The sequence below is a fragment of the Meriones unguiculatus genome, chromosome 4 (assembly GCF_030254825.1).
Source record: "Meriones unguiculatus strain TT.TT164.6M chromosome 4, Bangor_MerUng_6.1, whole genome shotgun sequence".
Lineage (NCBI taxonomy): Eukaryota > Metazoa > Chordata > Mammalia > Rodentia > Muridae > Meriones > Meriones unguiculatus.
In genome coordinates, this window is record NC_083352.1 from 69594450 (window position 1) to 69616214 (window position 21765).

The following is a 21765-nucleotide window of genomic DNA, read 5'->3' on the forward strand; positions in this document are numbered from 1 at the left end:
GGAGGAGACCACGACCTTTTAGTGTGTACTCAACATAGGAACAAGCCTAAAAACAAGGTTATTCTAGGCACACTATTCAGTCCTGACATTCTGGAGCCTTGTGGTCTAAGGCAAGAGTTTATACAGACCTAGCTCTCCTCCCTGAAGCCCGCTTTAAAGCCAGAGCTTTCCAGAACCAGGTTCTAGCAGGATCTGCACTCAAAGACAAAAGCCCTGCCCAGAATGGCCGCCTACTGTAATGGTGGATGGCTGGCACTCCCTCACAAGCCCCTCTCCATGGCAGTGCAGGAGGTAAGCAAGGGAAGGAGTCTTGTTAGAAGGATGAGAAAGGGGGATCTTTAACCAAAATAGCGAGGCTGGGGGTTAGAGGAAGGGAAGACCAAGGGCAAAAGCAAGCTGGGGAGAGAGCTCTCTGTCTTCAGTTAAGCCTTGACATTAATCTTTTCCTCACAGAAAAGCCACTGTGCTCCCAACTGAGGGCAAACAATGACGGTGGGGGTGAGAATGGGGCAGAGGGGACTGGAATGTCTTGCATCTTAAAAAGAAATGTCAAGTGTGATTTACAAATTATTGGCCCAACTCTGCCAATTCCTCATGCAAATTAAGTGAGTTTCTTTACCTACCCATCACTGGTTTCTTCACTTTTATAACCTCACAGAGAGTATTGTCACAGAGAGCACTGTAAGCCTCAGTCACTGTGAAAGGTTTAAACACCTGGAATAATTTCAATTCTGTGCCGCTTCTTGGACACAGTGGAGATGATCTTAAGTAGGTACGATTGAGAAAACACACTGTGTCTCATCTTTCTTCTCACTCCGGTGCATCCCTCAACACCCTAGACTGGCCAAAATCTTAAAGCACTGAAGAGTCTTTGGTGAATTACGAAGAGATGGGGATAAGGCACATGGGAAGCTGGTCAGGCTACTCTTGTGGGTCCGAAGAAACAGAATTGATAAATTGGAGGTTCAGAAAAGCCCTTCCGTCCATATGGGTGACAGAAACCAGCAGCAGCCACCCTCAAAACAGGGTCCTCATCCCTCCTGCTCAAGGTGTAGCCTGACATACCTATGCTGCCCGGACTGACCAAATCCCATTCTTGTCCCACTCACCTCAGCAAAATTAAAGTGCACAGCTGGGAACACATACCTGAGAAGTTCCTGGAGACAAGCATGGTTGTGAGGATGGCACCCTGGGGAAAGAAGAGAGTCCTGTGAGTTCAAATGGACTTTAGAGAAGGGTAGCTTGGCCTCAGGCAAAGGCAGCTCTTGCCCAGAGCCTAAAGACACGAGTTTTCTGGTGTTCCAATATGAACAATCTTTACAACTCAGTTTCAACAGGAGGGGGCCTTCACTGTGGGCCCAGGTAGGACCTTCACTGTCAGAAGGCCCAATTTTGAGAGGCCAGTGATCCAGAAGTAAGGCTTACCTTTAGTTTTCTTCGGGCATTGAATTTGCGCAAGCACTCCACTGTCTCTTGGCGATGCATCATGGATGCTACTGTAGATCGTTGCTGGAAGCCAAACAGACAAGTCCATGAGATTCCCCACCACAGCTCCTCCACCCCTCACCTTAGTCCCATGTCTCCTGAGCACTGATGGCTGTGCCAGGATGGGGTCACACACTCTGCTACCTCAGTGCTGACCAAACGAGGTCACAGACGAGAAAAAGCCTTTAGAACTAAGTGCCACCACCAACTCAAGGTTATGCAGGGACAATCTGAACAAGAAAAGCACCAATAATTGATTCTGCATGAGGTTGCCAACAGAGCTTTTCAAAGCAGCTGAGAATGAGAGTATCCGGTGTGGTGTGATTCTGGCCCAGTGACTTCTTCAGCAACTGTTTACTGAATCCTCACTGTCATCCAGACCCTGCATAGGGAGAGAGGCTCCTGCTCTACAGAGGGCTTCTCAGGAACCCCTCATCATATCCCACAAAGTCTTGGATGAAACAGTGTTCTGAAAAGCCAAGAATTAATCTTGAAGCAGAAATTATCTCTGTTTTTTTCTGAGACAAGGTCTTGCTGCCGTAGCCCCAGGTTGACCTCAAACTTATGATCCTTTGGCCCTGGCCTCTCAAGTGCTGGCATTATAGATGGGTACCACATGCCCAGTTCTTTTTTCATCATTTTGGAAGGATTTTTTTCCCTATTATTTTCTTTTAATTTCCTTGCCTCCTTACCAGACATGGTCTGCATTTCTCAATGATGCAGGATCATAATGTGAGCATCACTTACTATGCACTAATATAATATAGTGATGTTCCTTGGGGCTACAGAGAACTACAGGACTGTAAGTGGTGGGGCCAACTCACAGTACTTCTGTGATTCTTGGGTGGCTGAATTGAGCTGGTCATCACTCTACAATTGCTATTTTAGTCAGCCAGGTTGAAAATAAATGGTAGGGTTTATGGCCTATAGTGTCCCATAGTCCTTGCCTTTGCCCCTGGCTCCCTCCCTTTCCTGGCTCTCCAAAAATTCTCTTTACCTTCTCTACCTCGCCCCCCCTCCTTGTGTGTGTGTGTGTGTGTGTGTGTGTGTGTGTGTAAAATTCCCTACAGAATAAGAGGCTAGTACTCATGCCCTGTTTCTGCTTCAGCGTCTGAGTCTCCCTACCCACAACCTAACCCCAGTCTCAGGTGTCCTTCATTGTGCCCAGGGTAGACCTCTGACCTAAGCTCAGAAATCCCTCTCTCCCTTTGCTCTCCAAACTTATCCTTCTTCAGCCAATCTCCCTCTGTATTAGATTCTTTATATACAAACTTCCATCAAACAAAATCTTTAAAAAAAAAATACTAAAATTGGAGGGCATTACATTATGTGAAATAAGCCAGACACACATACAGGCATTACTTACTAAGTGTTCCCTCTCACACATGAAAGTTAAAAAAAAAGGGGGGGAGGGGTTGCAAGGAGGATGGCTTATGGGTTCAGAGCACTTGCTGTTTTTGCAGAAGACCCAGATTCAGTTCCCAGCACCCACATGGTGGTTCAGAACTTTCACAACCATCCGTTAACTCCAGTTCTAGTTCCAAGAGATCTGACACCATCTTCTGAGCTCCCATGAACACTAGGTATAGACATAGTGAACACATATACATACTTGCAGGCAAAACACACACACAAATTAATCTCTCTCTTTTTTAAAGTAAATCTGAAAAGTAAAGACAAGTAAAAATAGCAATTCCTGAAGGCTGGGAAGAAGGGAAGTAGAGGGATGAGGGTTTTGGAAAGAAGGAGAGTAGATTTAAGGTATGTGGGGAAGTGGGGGCACTGAACAGTACATGGTGTAGGCCTGACCTAAATTATCACAATTAACAGTGGATATTTATATACATAAATGCTTAGTAACAAAGGAAAACACAAAGCTTCCTGACCCGTGTTCTTCCTTTAAGGAATACTGGTTATTTGCTCCTTCACTGCGTGGCTTCCCAGCCTTTTCAGCCTCATTTATCTGCAGACAAAAAAGTTTTTCCCTATCATGTTCTACTGTCTCTATGAAATCATAAAACCATGGCCTCTCATCAGTCAGAGCTAGCGAGACTTTTCTGTCTCATTCAGCATCTGGCGGCTGCTGCTCTAAGGCCCACTTGTTCCTGTGTCTTCTTGAGTATAGACAGTCTTATTCTCAACCTCTCTGCATGACTCATTTAACTCTCCCTGTCCTTAAATGCTGGTATTTAGCGGCCACCTCTTCTCTTGCTGAAGCAGTACATGCTCACAGTAAGAATCTACTCGGACAACAACAATTTCATACATTACCAAATCCTCAACATCACCTATGAAGAAATGATAGGCTGCATTGCCAACTTCTCATCTCTATAGCCCCCTCTCTTCCACATCCCATGCTCTCTTTTTGGTGTTCATATGGAACCCAGGGTTTCATGTATGCCAAGAAAGCATTCTATCACATGTCCAGACCATACAGCTGCACTTCTCACTGCCCACCAGGTACCTCAGCTGGTGGTCCTCTAATACCACGTTCACTGCCTACAAAACTAAGTCATTGTCTTTTCTCACAATCTAGTTCTTCTGGGCCCATGCACTATACAACCATCTGTTCACTGACCAATTAAATTGAACAGTATGCACTGGCTTGTCCTCTCCTTCACTCCACTTTAGTATTCAAGCCCAGACACTAAATCCTTCAGATTCTCTTGAATTTGATGACACCACCCACTCCTCCATCTTCACTCTCAGTTAAGACCTCACCTGGCCTTGCTTAGACAGTTGTGGCAGCTTTTCGTCTCTCTGCCTCCAGCCTCATCAATTCCATTCTACATAGCTTTCAAAGTGACATTAAATGCAAATATTATGCTCTTTTAAAAGCCCTACTCAACTCTTCAGGCAGAAGCTGGTATGTCATGCAATCTTTTTTTCTGCCTCATTCTTTTGCATTCCTAGTCATGGTCTCGCTGAAAATCAAACTACTCAACATTCCTTACAGGTGACCATTCCCTGTGGCCTCTCTGTCTCCACGTAAAGCTGTCTGCAGGGTAACATACAGGGGACCCTGGGTCATCTGCCAAGAACCGAGACAGAGATCACCTTCTCCACAAAACCTTCTGTGACCCTAATGCCTACCAGGGGCAGCAGACAGCCCTGAATCTCTTATTCTGTGTATGTGTGTGTTTATCAGGTCATAGGCATGGCTGCTTGTTTGAATGCCTACTTCCCCAGATCATGGTAGAGACCATGCCCCAATTCATCTCCAGGAACTGGTGACCTGCAAAAAGGCATTCAATAAACATAAAAAATGACAAATAAACAAACGCAAGATGCTATACCATACGAGACCCTTTTCTTTGTCTGGAAACAGTGGTTTCAGCTTGATAGAACTGTGTATCGACCTACACAGATAGTCTAGGAGTTCCTAGGAACTCAGCCCAAGAGCTTCCCAACTGAGCTTCAGGAACATATTTCAAAACTTCAGAAGCCTCTTCTGTTTATTCACTGGGTCCTGGTCAATGCTGAGAACCAAGTATATCCTAAGCTTGGGACTTTACACAGGGTTCCAGCTGTTTTCCACCATCAACTACCTGTCCTAATTCAAGAACAGAACCAAATTACAGCCTCACAAGAAGTGTGAGAGAGACAAGTAAAGACTCATTTAGTACCTTTTGTGCCCCAAGTACCCCTGATGACATTTATTGGCCTTAGACTCCACTCATCCCCATGAATCCTTGTGCAAGGAGTGTAAAAGAGTACACGACAGCCACCATCCCCATCTCCAAGACCAGGGGCAAAGACACTTACACAGACCCATGGGTGCTTCAAAGCCTGGTCAGCTGTGATGCGCTTTGCTGGGTTTATGGTCAGCATCTGGTTGATCAAGTTCTTAGCTTCAGGAGTGACCGTGTCCCATTCTGGTGATGGGAACTGAGGAGCAGGAATAGGGAAAAAGAAGACAGGAAATTTGTGAGGCTGCTGCCCTGAAATGTAGGCTGTCTTCATTATAATTCCTATAATTGAGATATTCTGTGGTGCCCAGGAGTTGGAGGATATTCCTGGGAATATTCCAGGATCTGTGTCAACTTAAAGACTTGGAAAGGAAGAGAGAACAAACAATAATGGTTAGAGTGTCAATGTATCATATCAGTGAAGGATGGGGGACTCCGACATTTTTGCTTCAATTTTATCTTTCTACTAAGAAGAAAACGGGCTTTGCAATGTGCCTAAGGTACCAAAAGCAGTGGAGGGAGCCTCTAGAATTCTCCTTGTTTGATATAACACTCCGTGTAGTTTCCCTATTCTTTGCAGAAGTAGACCAAGGGACTACAATGAGTTCCTTAATTTTATAGCTAACAAGGAGGATTAAAAAAAGAAAAATCTGTTCCCTGTAAATAAGGTGGCAAGAATTGAGTCCTGTATGCCCATCCTTGGGTCCTCAAAGTCCCCTGACACCTGTTATTGAACGACAATAATGCCACTCCCTTGGACAGACCCTTAGGGGCAGGGAATCTGTCCTTCCAGGAGTGCCTGCTCAGTTCTCAGAAAACCCATCCTTACATCGTAGGCTCCAGCTTTGATCTGCTGATACAGCTTGTGCTGATCCTCATCCCAGAAGGGAGGGTAGCCCACCAGGAGGATATACAGGATGACCCCTGCGAGACAGAACACACAGGTCACTGGGGTCAGTCACCTACCCCTGAGGAACCAAGAAAGGCCATGCAGGGCTCAGAACCACTCAGAAAGCAAGGCCAGGCCAGAGTTAGAGGTGGATGCCAGCTGACAATGCTGTGCCTCACTCCTTATGTCACAGACTTCTTTAGGTACAAGCTATCCTTCAAGGCGTGGGTAAATCCTTCTCCAAGAAGGATGCAACATAATTCAGAAAGTTACTTGGAGGAGGGCATCATGGGAACAGCCTCCCAAGGGAATGAGAGCAAACACCATGATTTCACACACAGCACACACTTGTGGAACCCAGAAGGAATGAAGGAATGGAATGGTTTTTTTTTTGTTGTTGTTTGTTTTTTTGTTTTTGTCATGACAGAAAGCCGAGGGCCCATAACACCAGAAAGCTCGGGATATGGAATGGGCTTACCGCAGGCCCAGATATCCACAGGTTTTCCATAAGGATCTTTCCTCAAGACCTCAGGGGACAAATAACCTGGGGTGCCAGCAAAACCTGTAGCAGAAGAGAGGGTAGAGGCATACTGAACCCAGTTTCTCTCTCAGTAAGTCCATGTCTGTAATTTCCTCCAAAGCCCTTCGAAGGCCTGTTGCTTTTACTGTAGAAGCTCTCAGAACCCAGGCTGCAAAAGATGATAGGCTGGGCTTCGTGCAGCTTCTGGAATCTAAACCAGAGGGCAAGTACTTATGCCTACCAGGAACTCAAACACCTCCCCAGAGGCAACAAGAATGCAGTGCTGACAGCAACCAGACTCACTGTACTGAGTCATGAGGGCCAGGAGGGACCTCTGTGCCCCCCACCCTCCTCCACTTTCTGAAAAGGCCAGGACCATTAAAGGCCTGACTTCTAGTTCTGGAAGAGGAAGGCAGACCAGGAAAAGGACGAAGGGCGGAGGCTGCATTCCCGGAAAACAGGGTCACTCTTACCAAACCAAGCCTGCTGCTCTCCCTGCACTTCGATAGCGAGGCCAAAATCAGCTAGCTTGACTGCAGCTCCCTTGCATTTACTTGCCAGCAGCAAGTTCTCAGGCTGTAGAAGAAACAAGGAGAACCTTATGAGGTACCCACCCTGGAGCCCAGAGGGAGCCTACAGTACCACTACCTAGCACCAGATGGCGCCAACAAGTCATAAGCAGGAGGCAAGGAAAGAAAGTCAGCCTGGTTAAATACCTTCAGGTCTCGGTGGACAATGTCATGTTGGTGGATGTGGTTAACACTCTCCAGGATCTGGTGTATACAATGGCTGGAAGAGCAACACAAGAAATACCAGTGCAGGGATAAATCACACTCACCGAACAAGAAGCTAGAACCCTAGGCCTTAAATATTATCTAGCTCAACCTATTTTGTTTTTATTTTTAATTGAAAAATAACTACTTCTGAAGGACAATATAATATTCTGATACATGTATATCACCTCAAGTATTTATTCCTTCTAGTGAGAACATATAAAATCCTTTTTCATATGTTTTAAAATATTGCCAGGTATAGGTAGACCATGCCTTAAATCCTAGCACTTGGGAGGCAGAGGCAGGCAGACTGCTGAGGTTGAGGCCAGCCTGATCTACAGACTAAGTTCCAAGACAGCCAGGGCTACAAAAAGAAACCCTGTCTCAAAACACAAACAAACACACCAAACAAAACATCCCTAACTCTAGCCACCAGCTGTGCAATAAGATATGGGAATCCATTCTTCCTATCTGACCACCAACTCTCCTTTCCCTATCTCCTCCCACCTACTCTGGCTTCTGCTAACCATCATTCTTCTTTACCTCTAGAAGATCATCTTTTTTAGATTCTACATATAAGTAAGATCATATGGCATTTGTCTTCCTGTGACTGGCTTGTTTCACTTAACAGAATGTCTTCCAGGTCCACCTATCCCTATCATAAATGACAGAATTTCCTGGCCTTTTTAAGGCTCAATAGTATACACGATTATTTTTTTAATCCATTCATCTGCTGATGGACATTTAGGTTGTCTACATATCTTGGTTATTGTGAATAATGCTGCAAAGAACGTGGGTGTGCAGACATTTCTTTAACATGCTGATTTTAATTCCTTTGGGTATTTACCCAGTAGTGGGATTGCTGGATCATATGGTAGTTCTATTTTTAGTTTTTCTAAGAAACATCCATACTGTTTTCCAAAAACGGCTATACTAATTTATAATACCAACAGTGTATAAAGGTTCCTTTTCCATTCTTTCTTCCTTTCCTTCTCCTGTTTCAAGGGAGAGTTCTCCTGCTATGTAGCATAAGCTGACCTGCAACCTGCTATGTGATCCAGGCTGGCCTTAAACTTACGATCCTTCTACCTCAGCCTCACGTCTGCTGGAATTACGTATGGATTTATGCCATGACACTCAGCTAAAAGTTCTCTTTTTCTCCTCATCAGCACTTCACAGAAAAGGAAACTGAGGCCAAGGTAAACTTATGTGGGTTTTCCAGAGTGGCAAAGCCTTAGGGCGAAGACTATAATAGATGTCTACTGCAGATTATTTTGACTACAAAGGTCCAAAACGTTCGTTCTCTAGAGATTGAAAGATGCTAAATGTTCCTAAGGAAGGTGAGAACATCCATCATTCTCTTTCCTCATAAGCAAACTTTAATCTTAGAGGAGAAGCTTATGCTGTTAACTTGGGAAGTGAGCTAGGAAGACCATATACCTTCACTTCCTCAAACATTTACTGAGTGACTCTTAGATGTTTTCTTATACTACCTAAGATATTAACTGCTCTAAAGTTTCTCACCTAGTAGGGAGACAAGACAAGCACATAGATTCCTTCCCGAAATAACACTTTAAGAGGGCTCTAAATAGGGTGTCTACAAAGCATTTCTGGTAATTCTGCAGGGGAAAAGACAACCTAGCTCAGAATCACACTCTGCTGCTGTTTCTTAAGAGTAGATTGTCCACCCTGCACACTCTCCTGCCAGTTCTGTAGCCAAATCCTGGTAGCGGGTATGAGTACCCAGAGCAATAGTTTCCAAGTATGGGTGAGTATGCCCTACAAGAGACATCTGGCAATGTCTGGAAATAATTCTGGTTGGCGCAACTTGGAAAGGGGAAATCTACTGCTCAGGGATGCTTTTACGTTATCTTTGTGCATAGGAGAAACCTTCATAACAACAAAAAAAATTATCTGTGCTAAAGGTCAGTACCACTGAAGCTGAAGAAGGCTGGTACATGGCCAGTCAGCAGCCTCCAGCAGGTGTGCAAGGTAAACCTGCAGGACATCCAGGTGTGCTGGCCTAATTGACCTGCACTTTGTTTCTCTAAAATCTGAGGCTCCTATGAGAGCCAAAGGGCCAATGGATGTTATGAGACCTGGAGATAGGCTCAGGGCCTCCTACAGCATAGAGCCCAAGAGTTTGCCAAAGGAGGTTTAAGGCTGAGCTGCAGAGGCGAGTCTCCACAGAAATGTATAATTAGAACAGAGCCCGGCTAGCAGGGAGAGCCTTCTGGCCAAAAATGGCAAAAGTGCGAAGTGTCCCAGCAGAGCCAGGCCAAGCCCACTGGTACAGTCCCCCCACCCGCAAGCTCCCTGAGCTATCACCGCCTCCTCCCACCCACAGCCTGGTCCTCCCCTGCTGGCACTGGAATTCATCTCTCCACTTGAGAATTTTCCGCAGGCTGAGGCATCTGAAGTTGATCAGCAAACATCGGCTGTTCAGGGTTGAGAAATTCGTGAGGAAGCCGCACTCTTCCACTCTCTACAGGCGGCCTGAGCCACCACACGAGCCAGATAAACTGTAGGTTGTAAAGAGGAATAGCTAAGGCAGGCAAGGCAGGCCACACTAGCACCTGTGTGCCAAGATGCAGGTGGACTGTGCTGTGTCATACAAGAGCTTTGATGGAGAGTCGGGGGATGAGCCATGGCACCGGAGAACACTTCCCCATGCTGAACTGGTCACAGTGATAAAGTGACAAGGTGACAAAGGCTGAAGGCTCCTGAGGAAGCTCTCCAGTTTCATACCCTTCAGGACAAAAAAGATGCTTTCTCTGATCCCCCAGTCCCTTATGTCAGAACCTTGTACACACTACAGTTTGTCAAAAGAAGGAAGATGTGCAGAGAGGAGGCATTGCGTATGTTTGTGAGCACATAATAATGGGGGGAGAGGGGGAGAAGGTATTTCTGAGGTAACAGGAAAAAGGAGACCTTAAAAGAGGCTTTGAAAGAAATTAATCTGGGGATGCTGAATTTTCACCTTCTGATACTATGCACAGAATGCAGCTCTACCACAACTTTTACACACTCTTGTCCAGGCCAGAGTCCAAAGATGATCCAAATAAAATACAATCCCCACCCCCCAAAAAAACTAGCCAGGATTTATTTCAATCCTAAACTCAAAGGGCTTCAACTCAGACATGGAGGATTTCTCACCTGGCATCAGCTTCACTGTAGTACTCTCTGGCCACAATGTCTTCAAACAACTCCCCTCCAGTAACACTGTAACCAACAGGAGAAATGGTCAGAGGAGGCGGGTCCATCAGCCAACTCCAGCACCCAGCAGGTAACCGAATCATATAGGCAAACAGCTTTTAGAGCCATTCCAACTCCCCATGCACTTTGGGAGCCCAGAACATGTTCAGCCCTTCAACGGCACAGAGCTTCTCCATGGGCTAACATGGGTTCTTCCCTTTTTGACACTTCTGTTTCCTTAACCTAACAGAATCACTAACACTCAGAAAGTGATAAAGACATAGGGATCTAAGAAAAAACATTCTAACTACCACAAAAGTCATATGAACATGATCATATGGCAAGGCAAGGGCATACCTACTGCTGAAGTTGAAGAATAATGAGACCACAGGTACAGAAATTCAACCATGACAATACTGGAAAGCCCTCTTTCCAGGAGGTAAAGAGTCATTCTTAAGACACTAAAGAACAACTAAAGTAGAAGAGAGACCAATGGAACACTGTACATGACCCATAAAAGCTACCTCCAACTTCCTAGGATTTTTAAGGACATGTAAAGAGGCATTATTTTGTTTCTCCAATAAGGAAAACACGGCAAGAAACACACATCTGCACACAGTACGCAGAGAACAGAAAGGAAGGAGCTAGGTCATCGTGGGGCGCAGGTACTAGGAGACAGTGAGTGAACAATGAGGCGGCTGGGGAAGGGGGCGGGCCTTTGGGCAGGCACATTCACCCCCCTAGAAACTCTGTGAGTCCTTTTCCTCAGGCAATAGAGAGGAATCCTCAACAGAGGCTGAAGATGCAGTTTAGACTTTCCCAAGCTTTCAGCTTTAGCTGGCTGGAGAGAAAGGTCCCCATACCCACAGAAAGTGGCACTTACAGGTCAAACACGAGGTAGTGAAACCCTTCTTCAGAAATACTGTCATGGAGACGCACTGTAAGAGAGGAGATGGGAACAGAGATTAGCAGAAAGGAACTCAGAAATCCTATTCTCTGTAGCAACCCCACCCAGCTCCATCCTGTCAGCCTCACAGGGATTGCTTCTGAAGATGCTGCAGAGAAAAGTGGCAATGTGCCTAGTACCAGTCAGGCCGTGGGTACACAGCCACAGCAAGAGACTGGCGCTTGGTTTCCAGTACAGACTGAGGCAAGAGATAGAAGCTTCATGGCTCTGAAAACAATCAGATGGAGAAAAGCAAGAAGCTTTCTAGAGGGGCCAGTCCCACAGAAGGTGCACCTAAGACATGATGTGTGGAACGGGACTACACACTGCCAAGACAGGGAAGCCCAGGAGCTCTTTCAGGAACAAATGGAAGGAGGATGAAAGGGTTTGGGAAAAAGGTAGACCCCATCCAAAAGGCATGTGGAGCAGGCAACACACATGCTCAGGCAACCAACACAGTAACTGTTTTGAGACATGGTCTGCATATATAACCTCAAATTCAACATGTGGTTGAGGACAATCTCAAACTTCTGATCCTCCTGCCTCTGCCTCTCAGCACTAGAATTATGGATACATGCCACCATGCCTAATTAATATGGTGCCGGGGGATCTGGAACTCCACCTATGTAGGCAATCACTCTACCTGCTGAGCCACATTTTCTGCTCATCCATATACTCAGACCCCTTATTTTTGAGACAGAGCTCCATTATAAAGCCCTAGCTGGCCTAGAGCTTGTCATGTAGACTACAGTGGTCTCAAGCTAACTGAGATGTGCCTGCCTCTGCCTTCCCGGTTTTGGAACTAAAGGAGCAGGACAACACTATGCTTAGCTTTATTTATTTTTGAGATAGAGTACTGCTGTGTAGCCCAGATGGCCTGGAGCTGGTGGTAACCCCCCACCTTACTGTCTGGAATACTAGGACTACGGGCATGTACCAACATGCCCAGTCATAACAACTGTTTAGTCAATGTATATATACCGTGGGCCAGCCTTGGGTTAGATGTATGTCATACACTACTGACTCTACACGCATGTCTTAAACAATACAGTGTGCCAGGCTAGGTGATGGCATTTGGGGGGACAGAGTGTCCAAGGAGTTTATTACCCTACCCTGGGGTAACTGATACTTCCATTTTACAGAAAAGAACCATAGAGGCTCAGGCTTCCACTTCTTGGCAAAGGTTACTAACTGGTGGGTCTTAAACACCAAAAGATAGTCCACTCGATTACAGCCTCTAAGAAATGTGGGTCAGCCTACACAGAGGCAGCAAAGCAGCAGAGTCAAGGAGAGAGTGCTTATAAATGTACCTACAACAGGACTACAGATATGTCCAAGAGGGCAGCAGGTAGAGGCAGCTCAAGTGCAAGGGAAGGCTGGCAGGCACAATCCCTTCTTAATGCCTGCCTCAAAAGAACTTGGGCAAAAGACCAACGCGATGTCTTCTGAAGTCTCTCTAGCTCCGACTACAAAGCCACCCTAAGTCAAAAGCCAACCCTGAGCATTACTCTCATGCAAACAGGACTTGCTTTGGTGCCTATGTGGATGCTCTTATCCTTCCCCTCACCCAAATGCTTCCAATAGGGAACCTTTGGTTTCAAAGGACTCCCTCCTTATCTTTGAGCTCTGCTCCAATCCTCAGCAGTTACAGGAATACCTTCCAGAGCATTTCAGGAATGGCCCGACACAAACGCAACTGGTGAGGTGCCTGGGCAGAAAAAAATCATGGTGCCACTTCCTTGGCACGCCCGACTGCTGCCTTTTCCAGTGCCAAAGCATCTCCTAAAGGCTGATGCATTTCCTGTGTCCCCTACAAGAGAGGAAACCAGAAGCTGCCACAAGGTATTGGACATCACTACAGCCCCCTTTCTCCTCACTTCAGGAATGAGGATGGATCCAGGGCTAACAACTGCATTGCCTGTCTGTGGATCTTATCTGGTTCTGCAACCCTCCTCACTTCTCTAGACTGTGGATGACGGCTTCTAGGATGGAAGGAAGGAACCATAGTTAGACCCGCTGCTGCCCTCCGACCCTCCTAACCTAGGCTTGGTCAAGCTACACAAAGAACTCCCCTTGCCTCCTCATTTCACTTCTCTGGTCTCAGTCAGTGCCTCATCCTGAGTCCTGCTGCGGCTGCTCCCTTGCTTCCAAAAGGACTTTCCATTTAATTAAAATTTTGCTATTAAAAAGCATTAAAGTGTGTAATACAAATAATCCCCTGGAAATCAGCTGTCCCAGAAGCCAAAGACCAGCTTCATTAGGGAGCTGACTAACAGCAGCAAGATGCTGAGCTGACAGGATAGCAGGCAGGAAGATAACAACCACTCCCAATGGGAGCCCAGGTGCCCTACCCTGCTGGGCTTGGCCTTGAGCCTTGAGGTTGGCCTCACCTGGACAACCTCCTCCCAATACTTCACTCCCCAACCCCCAACACTGCAGACCTAAGAACAAGGCCAGATGCACAGACAACCAGGCTTTTGCCCTTCTGGAGGAAGGCCACACACACAGTGCAGGTGGGTGGGGATTAGCAGAGAAGCAGAAAACTAATCCTTCCAGGCCACCCAGCCCCAAAGGTTCTGATGTAAGCAGGAAGCAAGATACCCGGCATGCCAAGACAAGGGGCCCTGAATGAGAACTGCTATATTTTTTTCTTTTTCGTTTCAATTTGTAAAGAAAATTAACAGGAAACTAAGGACAAGGAAGGGAAAATTAACTGTGCTACGTTAAGCACAGCTGATCGTGATGATTAAAATTAAGATGACTAAAATTTAATTAAGCTATTCCTATGTGTCAACCACCGTGTTACTTTCTTGAGACAGTGTCTCATGTAACCGAGGCGAGGCAGACTTTGAACTTACTACGTGGCTGAGGATAAACTTGAACTTCTGATCCTCCTGCCTCCTCCACCTCCTGAGTGCTGGGATTATAGGCATGCACCACCAAGCTGATTTATGCAGTGCTGGGAATTGAACCCAGGGTCTTGTACATGACTGGCAAACACTGTACCAACTGAGCTACAATCCCAGCCCATATGAAGTGTTTTATGCAAATACTCTGCTGAATTCTTGATTTAACTGTCAGACAACTACTTATGCCATCCTCACCTGAAGAGAGAGAGAACAGGCTCCAAAAGAATTAACAGTTCAAAGTCACATTACATAGCAGAACTTGAAACAACTAACTTGGCGAACTAACATCAAGATCCTTAATATCACAGGATATTAATATCACAGGACAAAGAACTACTTTGTTCATGCTCTCAGGTAAGGATGCTCCACTCTTTCCCGCCCAGCTCCAGCTATTCTAATTGGTTCAATATATGCATTAGGTGACAACCCTGAAGCAGACACAAACATGGCTGTGAAGAGAGGAATCTAGGCCCTGCCACTACCGAGCTTACCCCATGTAGAAGACAGGCTTTTACTAGTAATTATACAAATACGTAACTAGTTATTTAAGTGGCACTATGGACACACTGAATAATGCCATCTGATGCCCTGCCCAAGAGGACCGAACCAAGTCTACAGACAGGAAGATCTGGGGGGAAAAACATAAATCATGACTGCACTTCAGCAATAAACATAAATAAATAAATAAATAAATAAGCCTCTAAAATCAATGGGAAAAGGACAGACTTAAATAAGTTTTACTTAACATTTTATACTCTCATGGACCAATAAATAAATAAATAAATAAATAAATAAATAAATCTACAACCCAAATTTTGTGAATGGCTATTTCTAATTCTTCAAAAACCACCAGCAATCTGCGTTTTTACTTTAAAAGTCTTTCTCAAAACAACAACAACACTGAAAAAGTATCTGTTAAAAATTATTGAACTAGGGATAGCGAGATGGTTCAGCAGTTAAAGAGTGCTTACCGCTCTTAAAGAGGGCCCTGGTTTGGTCCTCATACATACACTGGGCAGCTCACAACTGCCTGTAACTCCATCTCCACGGATATCCAATGCCTCAAGCTTCTGAGGGCACCTGCATTCACGTCCTGCCCATTTGTGCACACACATACACAACGTACACATTTAAAAATAAAATCAGGCATGCTTTTTAAATGTCCTTAATAATAAAGCAATGGGAATGGGATCTCAAACAGAACTAAGTCTGTCCCCCAAAGGCAAGCTGTGGCAGCTCTCAGCCCTCCCAACTTAGGAGGCTTTAGGACAAGCTCAGTCATAACTCAATGTTTGTTGTTGTTGTTTTTTCTTTGCAACTGTTTTTGTTGCATTTACTATCAGCTGAATGGGTCCTGGGCCCAAGGTTTAATGCAGCCAGGCTTGAATAATTTATCATTAGCTGAGCTGGGGCAGGGAGTGGGGGAGCTGGGATTCAGAATCTCTACTTTCATGTTTATGCTCTTTCAGAACCCTCTGCTGACTCCATGAAGGGTCATAAAGGACAAAGCAAGCAGGCAGATACAGGTTAAATACTGTGCTAGGGTCACAGCTTCTAAGTAGAAACTCAGAAATCCAAATCCAGTGAACCTGACTGCAAGCAAGGTCACAAACCGATGGACTACAGACCACAAAGCATTGACATCACCTGGAGACCTTGAAGCTAATCGAAATCTCAGCTTCCCACCACCACCACAGACCTACTGAATCAGGATCTGAGTTTTGACAGGATCCCTGGCTGATTCATAAGCACCTGAGAGTTTGAGAAGTGCTGCTTTAAACCACAAACGCTGGCCTGTGATTGAAACTGCTGGAGCAGCTCAGCATAAAGAAAACACAGTCTATTCATTAGAGGAACTTAGAGCAGAGAGCAAACAGATCACAGGTAGCACGCACTCCATTCAGACTTCAGACTATCAGCACTATCCAACTCCTCCGCTTAACTCCCCACAGCCAGCCGGCCACGCTCCCACTTTCTGAGTTCAACAGTGTACCCTACCCCCAACAGGCATTATGTTTGCCTGTTTTTAATTAACTCTATGTTTTATAACAGTGTTGGGTTCACAGCAAAACTGAACAGAAGGTTCATACCCTCCTGACTCCCATGTACAGATTCTCCACTATGAACATCCCACACCAGGATTTGTTATAGCTGATGGACCTACAATGATACATCATGTAAACCTACGGTTTACACTAAGGTTCACTCTTTCAACAGGTCCTTAACGCGACACAGAATATGTACTAGGGGAAAAACTGGAACCACCTGGCTCCTTACACCGAATACTTATGCGTTTCAGCAGGCCTGAAAACCTGCTCTCCATTCTTTTCAATCGGCATGGCCACCGGGTGGTCTGCTTGTCTCCCTTCGGCATGTGACTTAAAAGGCCACAACCAAAGGGCCATAGCTTTAAAGGACGAAGCAGCAGAGAGAAAAAACAGTGAATTAAAGGCACAATTGGTCTCCTCTCTAGCCACAAGCCAGATTGGGATCCATGGCAACCCCTGCCTCCTGCTCAGCCACATCTCCAGAAGTCCTGGTTCCCACCAGAAGAGAGTTCAGCCAGACAATGCTCTCAGAACAGTCCTGGCTTGCTCTTCAATCTGCCTACTCTTAACCCTGAAATTGGTCATTAGACCAACACATCCCTCAGGACACTGAGCATCATAAAATAGAGGCACAGTTTTTGCCAATCTGGTACTGGAGTGAACATACTATGCTTGCTTTTCCTCCGCTTTACACCTTGCCAGCGGTGCAGACTCACAGGGTATACGGCTCCTCCCTCGGCCTTTATTCTGAGCTAAGTGCACAGGAGAAAGGGTACCAAACCACATAAAGTGAGAGGTCACAGACTAGATAAACTTATTCCTATAAATAATGAAAGGAAGGCTAGAAAGTCTTTTAGGCTAGGACCCTACTTTTGCCCTACTTGTTGATTTCTCAATTGTCATTATTGTATCCTCAACTTTTCATGATCAACCCCACATGTCACAGATGAAGGAGAGGTAAGTCAGCCTCCTCTCTCATTGAACCCCAGCCTCTCTGGTCTCCATTCATCATTGCTATCTGAGTTGATCACAAGAAACACAAACTCAAGTTATTGCCTGAGCTAGTAGGTAGCTTTATTGGTGTTTTTGTTTCATTTTAAGACAGGGTCTTACTACATAGCTCTGCAGGCCTGGAACTCATTTTTAAGAGCAGTGGATCTATGCCACCATTCATAGAGATCTGCTTGCCTCTGCCTCCTAAGTACTGGGATTAAAAGTGTATGCCACCTCTCCCAAAGGTGGGCAGTAGGTAGCTTTAAAGTCAGGCCTGTTGGTTCAAAAGGCAAAGAAATAATTTTTTTCCAAAATGTAGAATATAATTTTTAAATAATCAAATAACAAAAATACTTTTATATAATTGAACTAGCCAAATTTTGTGACTGAACATGCCTTATTTTGTGACTGTTGTTCTAGGGTTCTTCCCTCTTTTGCCTTCTATCCATAGCAACATACTGTTCTCCACTGTATTTTTCAGGGGACGAGTCTAACCTCAGAAGCAACACAGGAACCCCAGCAGCTCTAAGGCCAACAAGAGTCCCTGGCTAAGGGATGCTGGTGCTGTGGAACACTGCACCAGGCAAAGCAGAACCCTGGCTATGGCAATCCGATTCAGGTGTAATCCAAGTTGCTGATTGTGATCTATAAAGCCCTGCATGGTTGGAGTTCTTGTTACCTCAGGGTTGTTCCTCTCTCAGTGGGCTGCAGCTGGACCTCAGCTCCTCCACATAAATGCTCACACTGAGCCCTGAGATCTGGGAAGCCAGAGGTTGGGTAGCTCTAGAGGCAACATCACGCTTCTTCAGCAAGTTGACTCTCAGCCCTAGAGCTAAGCAGGAAGCCTCCGGGGCACTGTGGGAGCCTTGATATTTAGGCCATGCCTGAGGAGAACACGTGTTATCTTTTGTGATGACTCAGGGATTTCAGGAAAACCTAGGAGATGCTCCCTGCTCCAAGTCAACACTGGGGTTTCTGCTCAAACACTGCAGTCAGCCCAGATTCTGTCCCTTCTGTGAGGAGCAGCAGAACAGGGCCAACACTTTTGGCAAAGACCATTTCAGCCGAACAATGTAAAACTGAGCCAGAGTGGGCTATGGTAGGCGAGGCTCCTCAGGCTTTAGAACAACCAACAATGTGCTCTTGTACCCCAGTCAGGGTGGGAGTGGGGAGAGAGCCTCTCAAGTGTTTCTCCTTCCTCATCTAAGCAGCCCTTGCCATTCCTTCTCCAGAGAAGCCAGGCAGACAGGCAGTTTGCTTTCCTGGCTCTGTGGAACATAAACAGAAGTGCCATGGAAACCCCCAGAGTGTGCAGGACACTGCGACAGGGACAAAACTCTTTTAGGTTCAGGAACAAAATGCTGAGCCTTTCATGGAGGCTATGGATGGCCTCTGTTGAGGGACGCTGGCAGACTGGTAGTCCGGAACCTCACACACTGAGGACTCTGGATTTCAGCCCAAAAACAGAAGGAGAAAGAGAGTCTGAAACATATTCAAAAGCCTCACATCTCAGCCCTGAGATGGCACCATAGCCAAGGAGACATTCAGGTCTCTAAACAAGAAAGCCCTAGAATTCTGACACACAGCTGCCATCCTACTTGAGCAAGAAAAGACAACAGGTGAAGCTCCAAGACCATAGGTAACCCACACATGCAAAGCCAGTCTCTGTCCTCCCTGCCTTCTGTGATACACTCAGACTCTGCCGGACACTCACCAATGTTTGGATGTTTCAGAAGTCGGCATATCCGGGCCTCTCGTTCTAGTTTCTGATGATCTAAATGGAGACAAAAGAAAACAAAAGTCATCGGCCATCCATTCTAGCTCTGGTTGCCTGTCCACTCATATTTCTTTAATTCTTGGGCAACATCTAGGCATTTTTGGCAATTTGCTAAGTTAACACTGCACATCTGTAGCAAATCTGTAACACAGCAAATCTGTAGAAAGTTGTTGTGCCTGCCCTTTCCTGATGAGGAAACAAGACTGGAGAGGGTAGACACCTTAAACCCGTGAGGGGCACACTACAATTTAAATCTAGGTCTCTAGCTAAACCTTGATCTTCTTCCTCTACCACAGATATTTCACTGAGCTGGGGTGTTAAGAATCAGGGGGTGGGAGTGGAGGTGGGGGTAGCACACGCCTTTAATCTCAGCATTTGGGAAACAGAAGCAGGCAGATTCGGAGTCTGAGGCCAGCCTAGTCTACATAGTGAGTTCTTTTATGAGTAACAACTGACCTCCCTCATCTATACCCTCAGCTGATATGTATGAAATTCCAGATAGTACCAAACACTACATAAAAGCACTGTAAATGCAGGTATGGTAACCCATGTCTGTCTTTTCTGTGCTCAGGAAGTAAAGGCAGGAGGAGTTCAAGGCCAGCCTAGGCTGCATATTGAGACAATGTCTCAAAACTCAAGGACTAGGGGATACAGCTCATTGATACAGAACTTGTCCAAGTATGTACAAGATCCTGGGTTCAACCCTTAGTATTATAAAAATACACAAAACCCACAACCAAAGCAGGTGTTCATGCACACCTATAATCCCAGTACTTCAGAGGCGGAGGCAGAAGTGCAAGAAGCAAAAGGGGGAAGCACCAAGGTACTCCTGATCAATCTGATAACCAAGAAGGCCACTAAGTAGCCACTAAGTGACTAACAGGCGAGCAACGTATGCTGTGTGGATATGTGGATGAGTCATGTCCTGAGTGGGATGCAGCAGGATGGCAAGAAGTTTTATCATGTTACTCAGACAACATGCAGTTTAAGTTTTATTAGTTGCTTATTTCTGGAACCTTGCAGAACTTCAGATCATAGCTGATCATATGTGACTGCAACTGGATACAGGAAAGCTAAGCTGACTTGCACTGAGTCTGGACACAGCAGTCAGCACACTGGTTCCACATGGATTCTCTATGACAACCCTAAAACAGTGATGCTGACAGTGATGATGTGGGTGATCAAGGTAATGATGAGTTAAAATAATACCAATTATACGGTCAGTGAGAGGATTCAAAAGCTCCTGCCACCAAGCTTGATGAACTGAGCTGGGTCCCTGAAACCCACACAGTAGAGGGAGAGAACCAACTGCCACAGTTATTCCCTTACCCATAATCACACCCATATGCTATGGCATATGCACACGTCTGTGCACACACATAAGTGTAATGAAAATATTTTAAAGTAAATAAAACAATAGCAATGATAGGTGAACTTGATTAAAGGTTTGCTATACAAGTGAGACATGCTTTCTTTTACCCAAAATAATACAGCCATTGAAAATTGGCATAATTACGATGCCCATTTTACAGAATGAGAAGCAAGGACACAAATCCTGCTCCTCTTTGGGATACTCTTGGCTACCCACTACTTTGGAACTTAGCTTTTCTGCACTCAGACCTAGGATTACTGTTTCAAGGAAACAATCAGAATCTATTGAGTCTTCAGATCCAAGGGAGCTGATTCCTTCCAGAGAAGACAGAGCTCCAGGAAGCAGAGAGTGATGCCCACAGCAAGAAGGTCTCAAAGCCCCCTACCTCCACCTGATAGAATTTGGCCAAAGTCACGACTTTCATAAAACCCTCCCCACTCTTCTTGGCAGGATGTGATTTCCCCTCTTATAACTATCTCCCCATTCTCCCACTGTATTCTCAGACTCCTCATATCTTAAAACTGCTATCTTCTGGTCATAAGCTCTTCAAAGAGGGTTCAGGGTTTTAAGCTGTACTTGCTGGAGGTCTTCATGCATACAGGGCTCAGCAGAGCTTAACCGGAACAGCAGTAGCAGTAACTACCACTCGCTAAGCTTTACTGAATGCCCGGCAGAGTCAGGGATTCTCAATAGTTCATCCAGAAACTCTGTGACACAGGGCTCTGTTTTTGCTCCATTACCTAAATACGGAAACTGAGGCTTAAAAACAGAAGTAACCTGCCCAAGGTAATACAGTCAGAAAGCTGATGAAAGGTGGTTATGGCTCAGAGCACTCATTCGCCAACTGCTCTGCCATGACAGAAGGAAGAAAAGTGGAAATAGCAACTGAAGACTCCCAGAGTTTGAGGTACAGAATCCAATCCAATCTAACTCTCCAGGATAAGCAATTCCTCCCCTCTTCCTCTTTTTACGACAGAGCCTTATGTAGCCCAGGCTGGCCTCAAGCTCCCTAAGGAGCTGAAGACGGAGACCTTTAACTCCTTATCCTCATGCCTCTACCTCTTGAGTGCTATTACAGCTGCACATGACCATGTAGGGCTTATGCAGCCCTGGGGATTGAACTCACGGCTTCATACACGCTGGAAGAACTGTACCAACTGAGTCCCACC

The 21765-nt window shown here is 45.6% G+C and overlaps 1 protein-coding gene across 21 annotated transcripts in view; it reads right to left on the reverse strand.

Annotated features, from left to right (window-relative positions):
- The window catches only part of Camk2g (calcium/calmodulin dependent protein kinase II gamma), a 57230-nt gene that overhangs the window by 23445 nt on the left and 12020 nt on the right, over positions 1 to 21765 (reverse strand). For all 21 annotated transcript variants that reach the window (XM_060382076.1, XM_060382080.1, XM_021642959.2 and 18 more), the window contains exons 3-12: positions 19162 to 19221; positions 11435 to 11489; positions 10513 to 10578; positions 7300 to 7372; positions 7057 to 7159; positions 6542 to 6625; positions 6004 to 6098; positions 5251 to 5373; positions 1426 to 1509; positions 1147 to 1189 (exon numbers count right to left, since the gene is read on the reverse strand). In XM_060382076.1, the coding sequence (XP_060238059.1) occupies positions 1147 to 1189; positions 1426 to 1509; positions 5251 to 5373; positions 6004 to 6098; positions 6542 to 6625; positions 7057 to 7159; positions 7300 to 7372; positions 10513 to 10578; positions 11435 to 11489; positions 19162 to 19221 (786 nt within the window). The remainder of the gene's footprint in view (positions 1 to 1146; positions 1190 to 1425; positions 1510 to 5250; positions 5374 to 6003; positions 6099 to 6541; positions 6626 to 7056; positions 7160 to 7299; positions 7373 to 10512; positions 10579 to 11434; positions 11490 to 19161; positions 19222 to 21765) is intronic.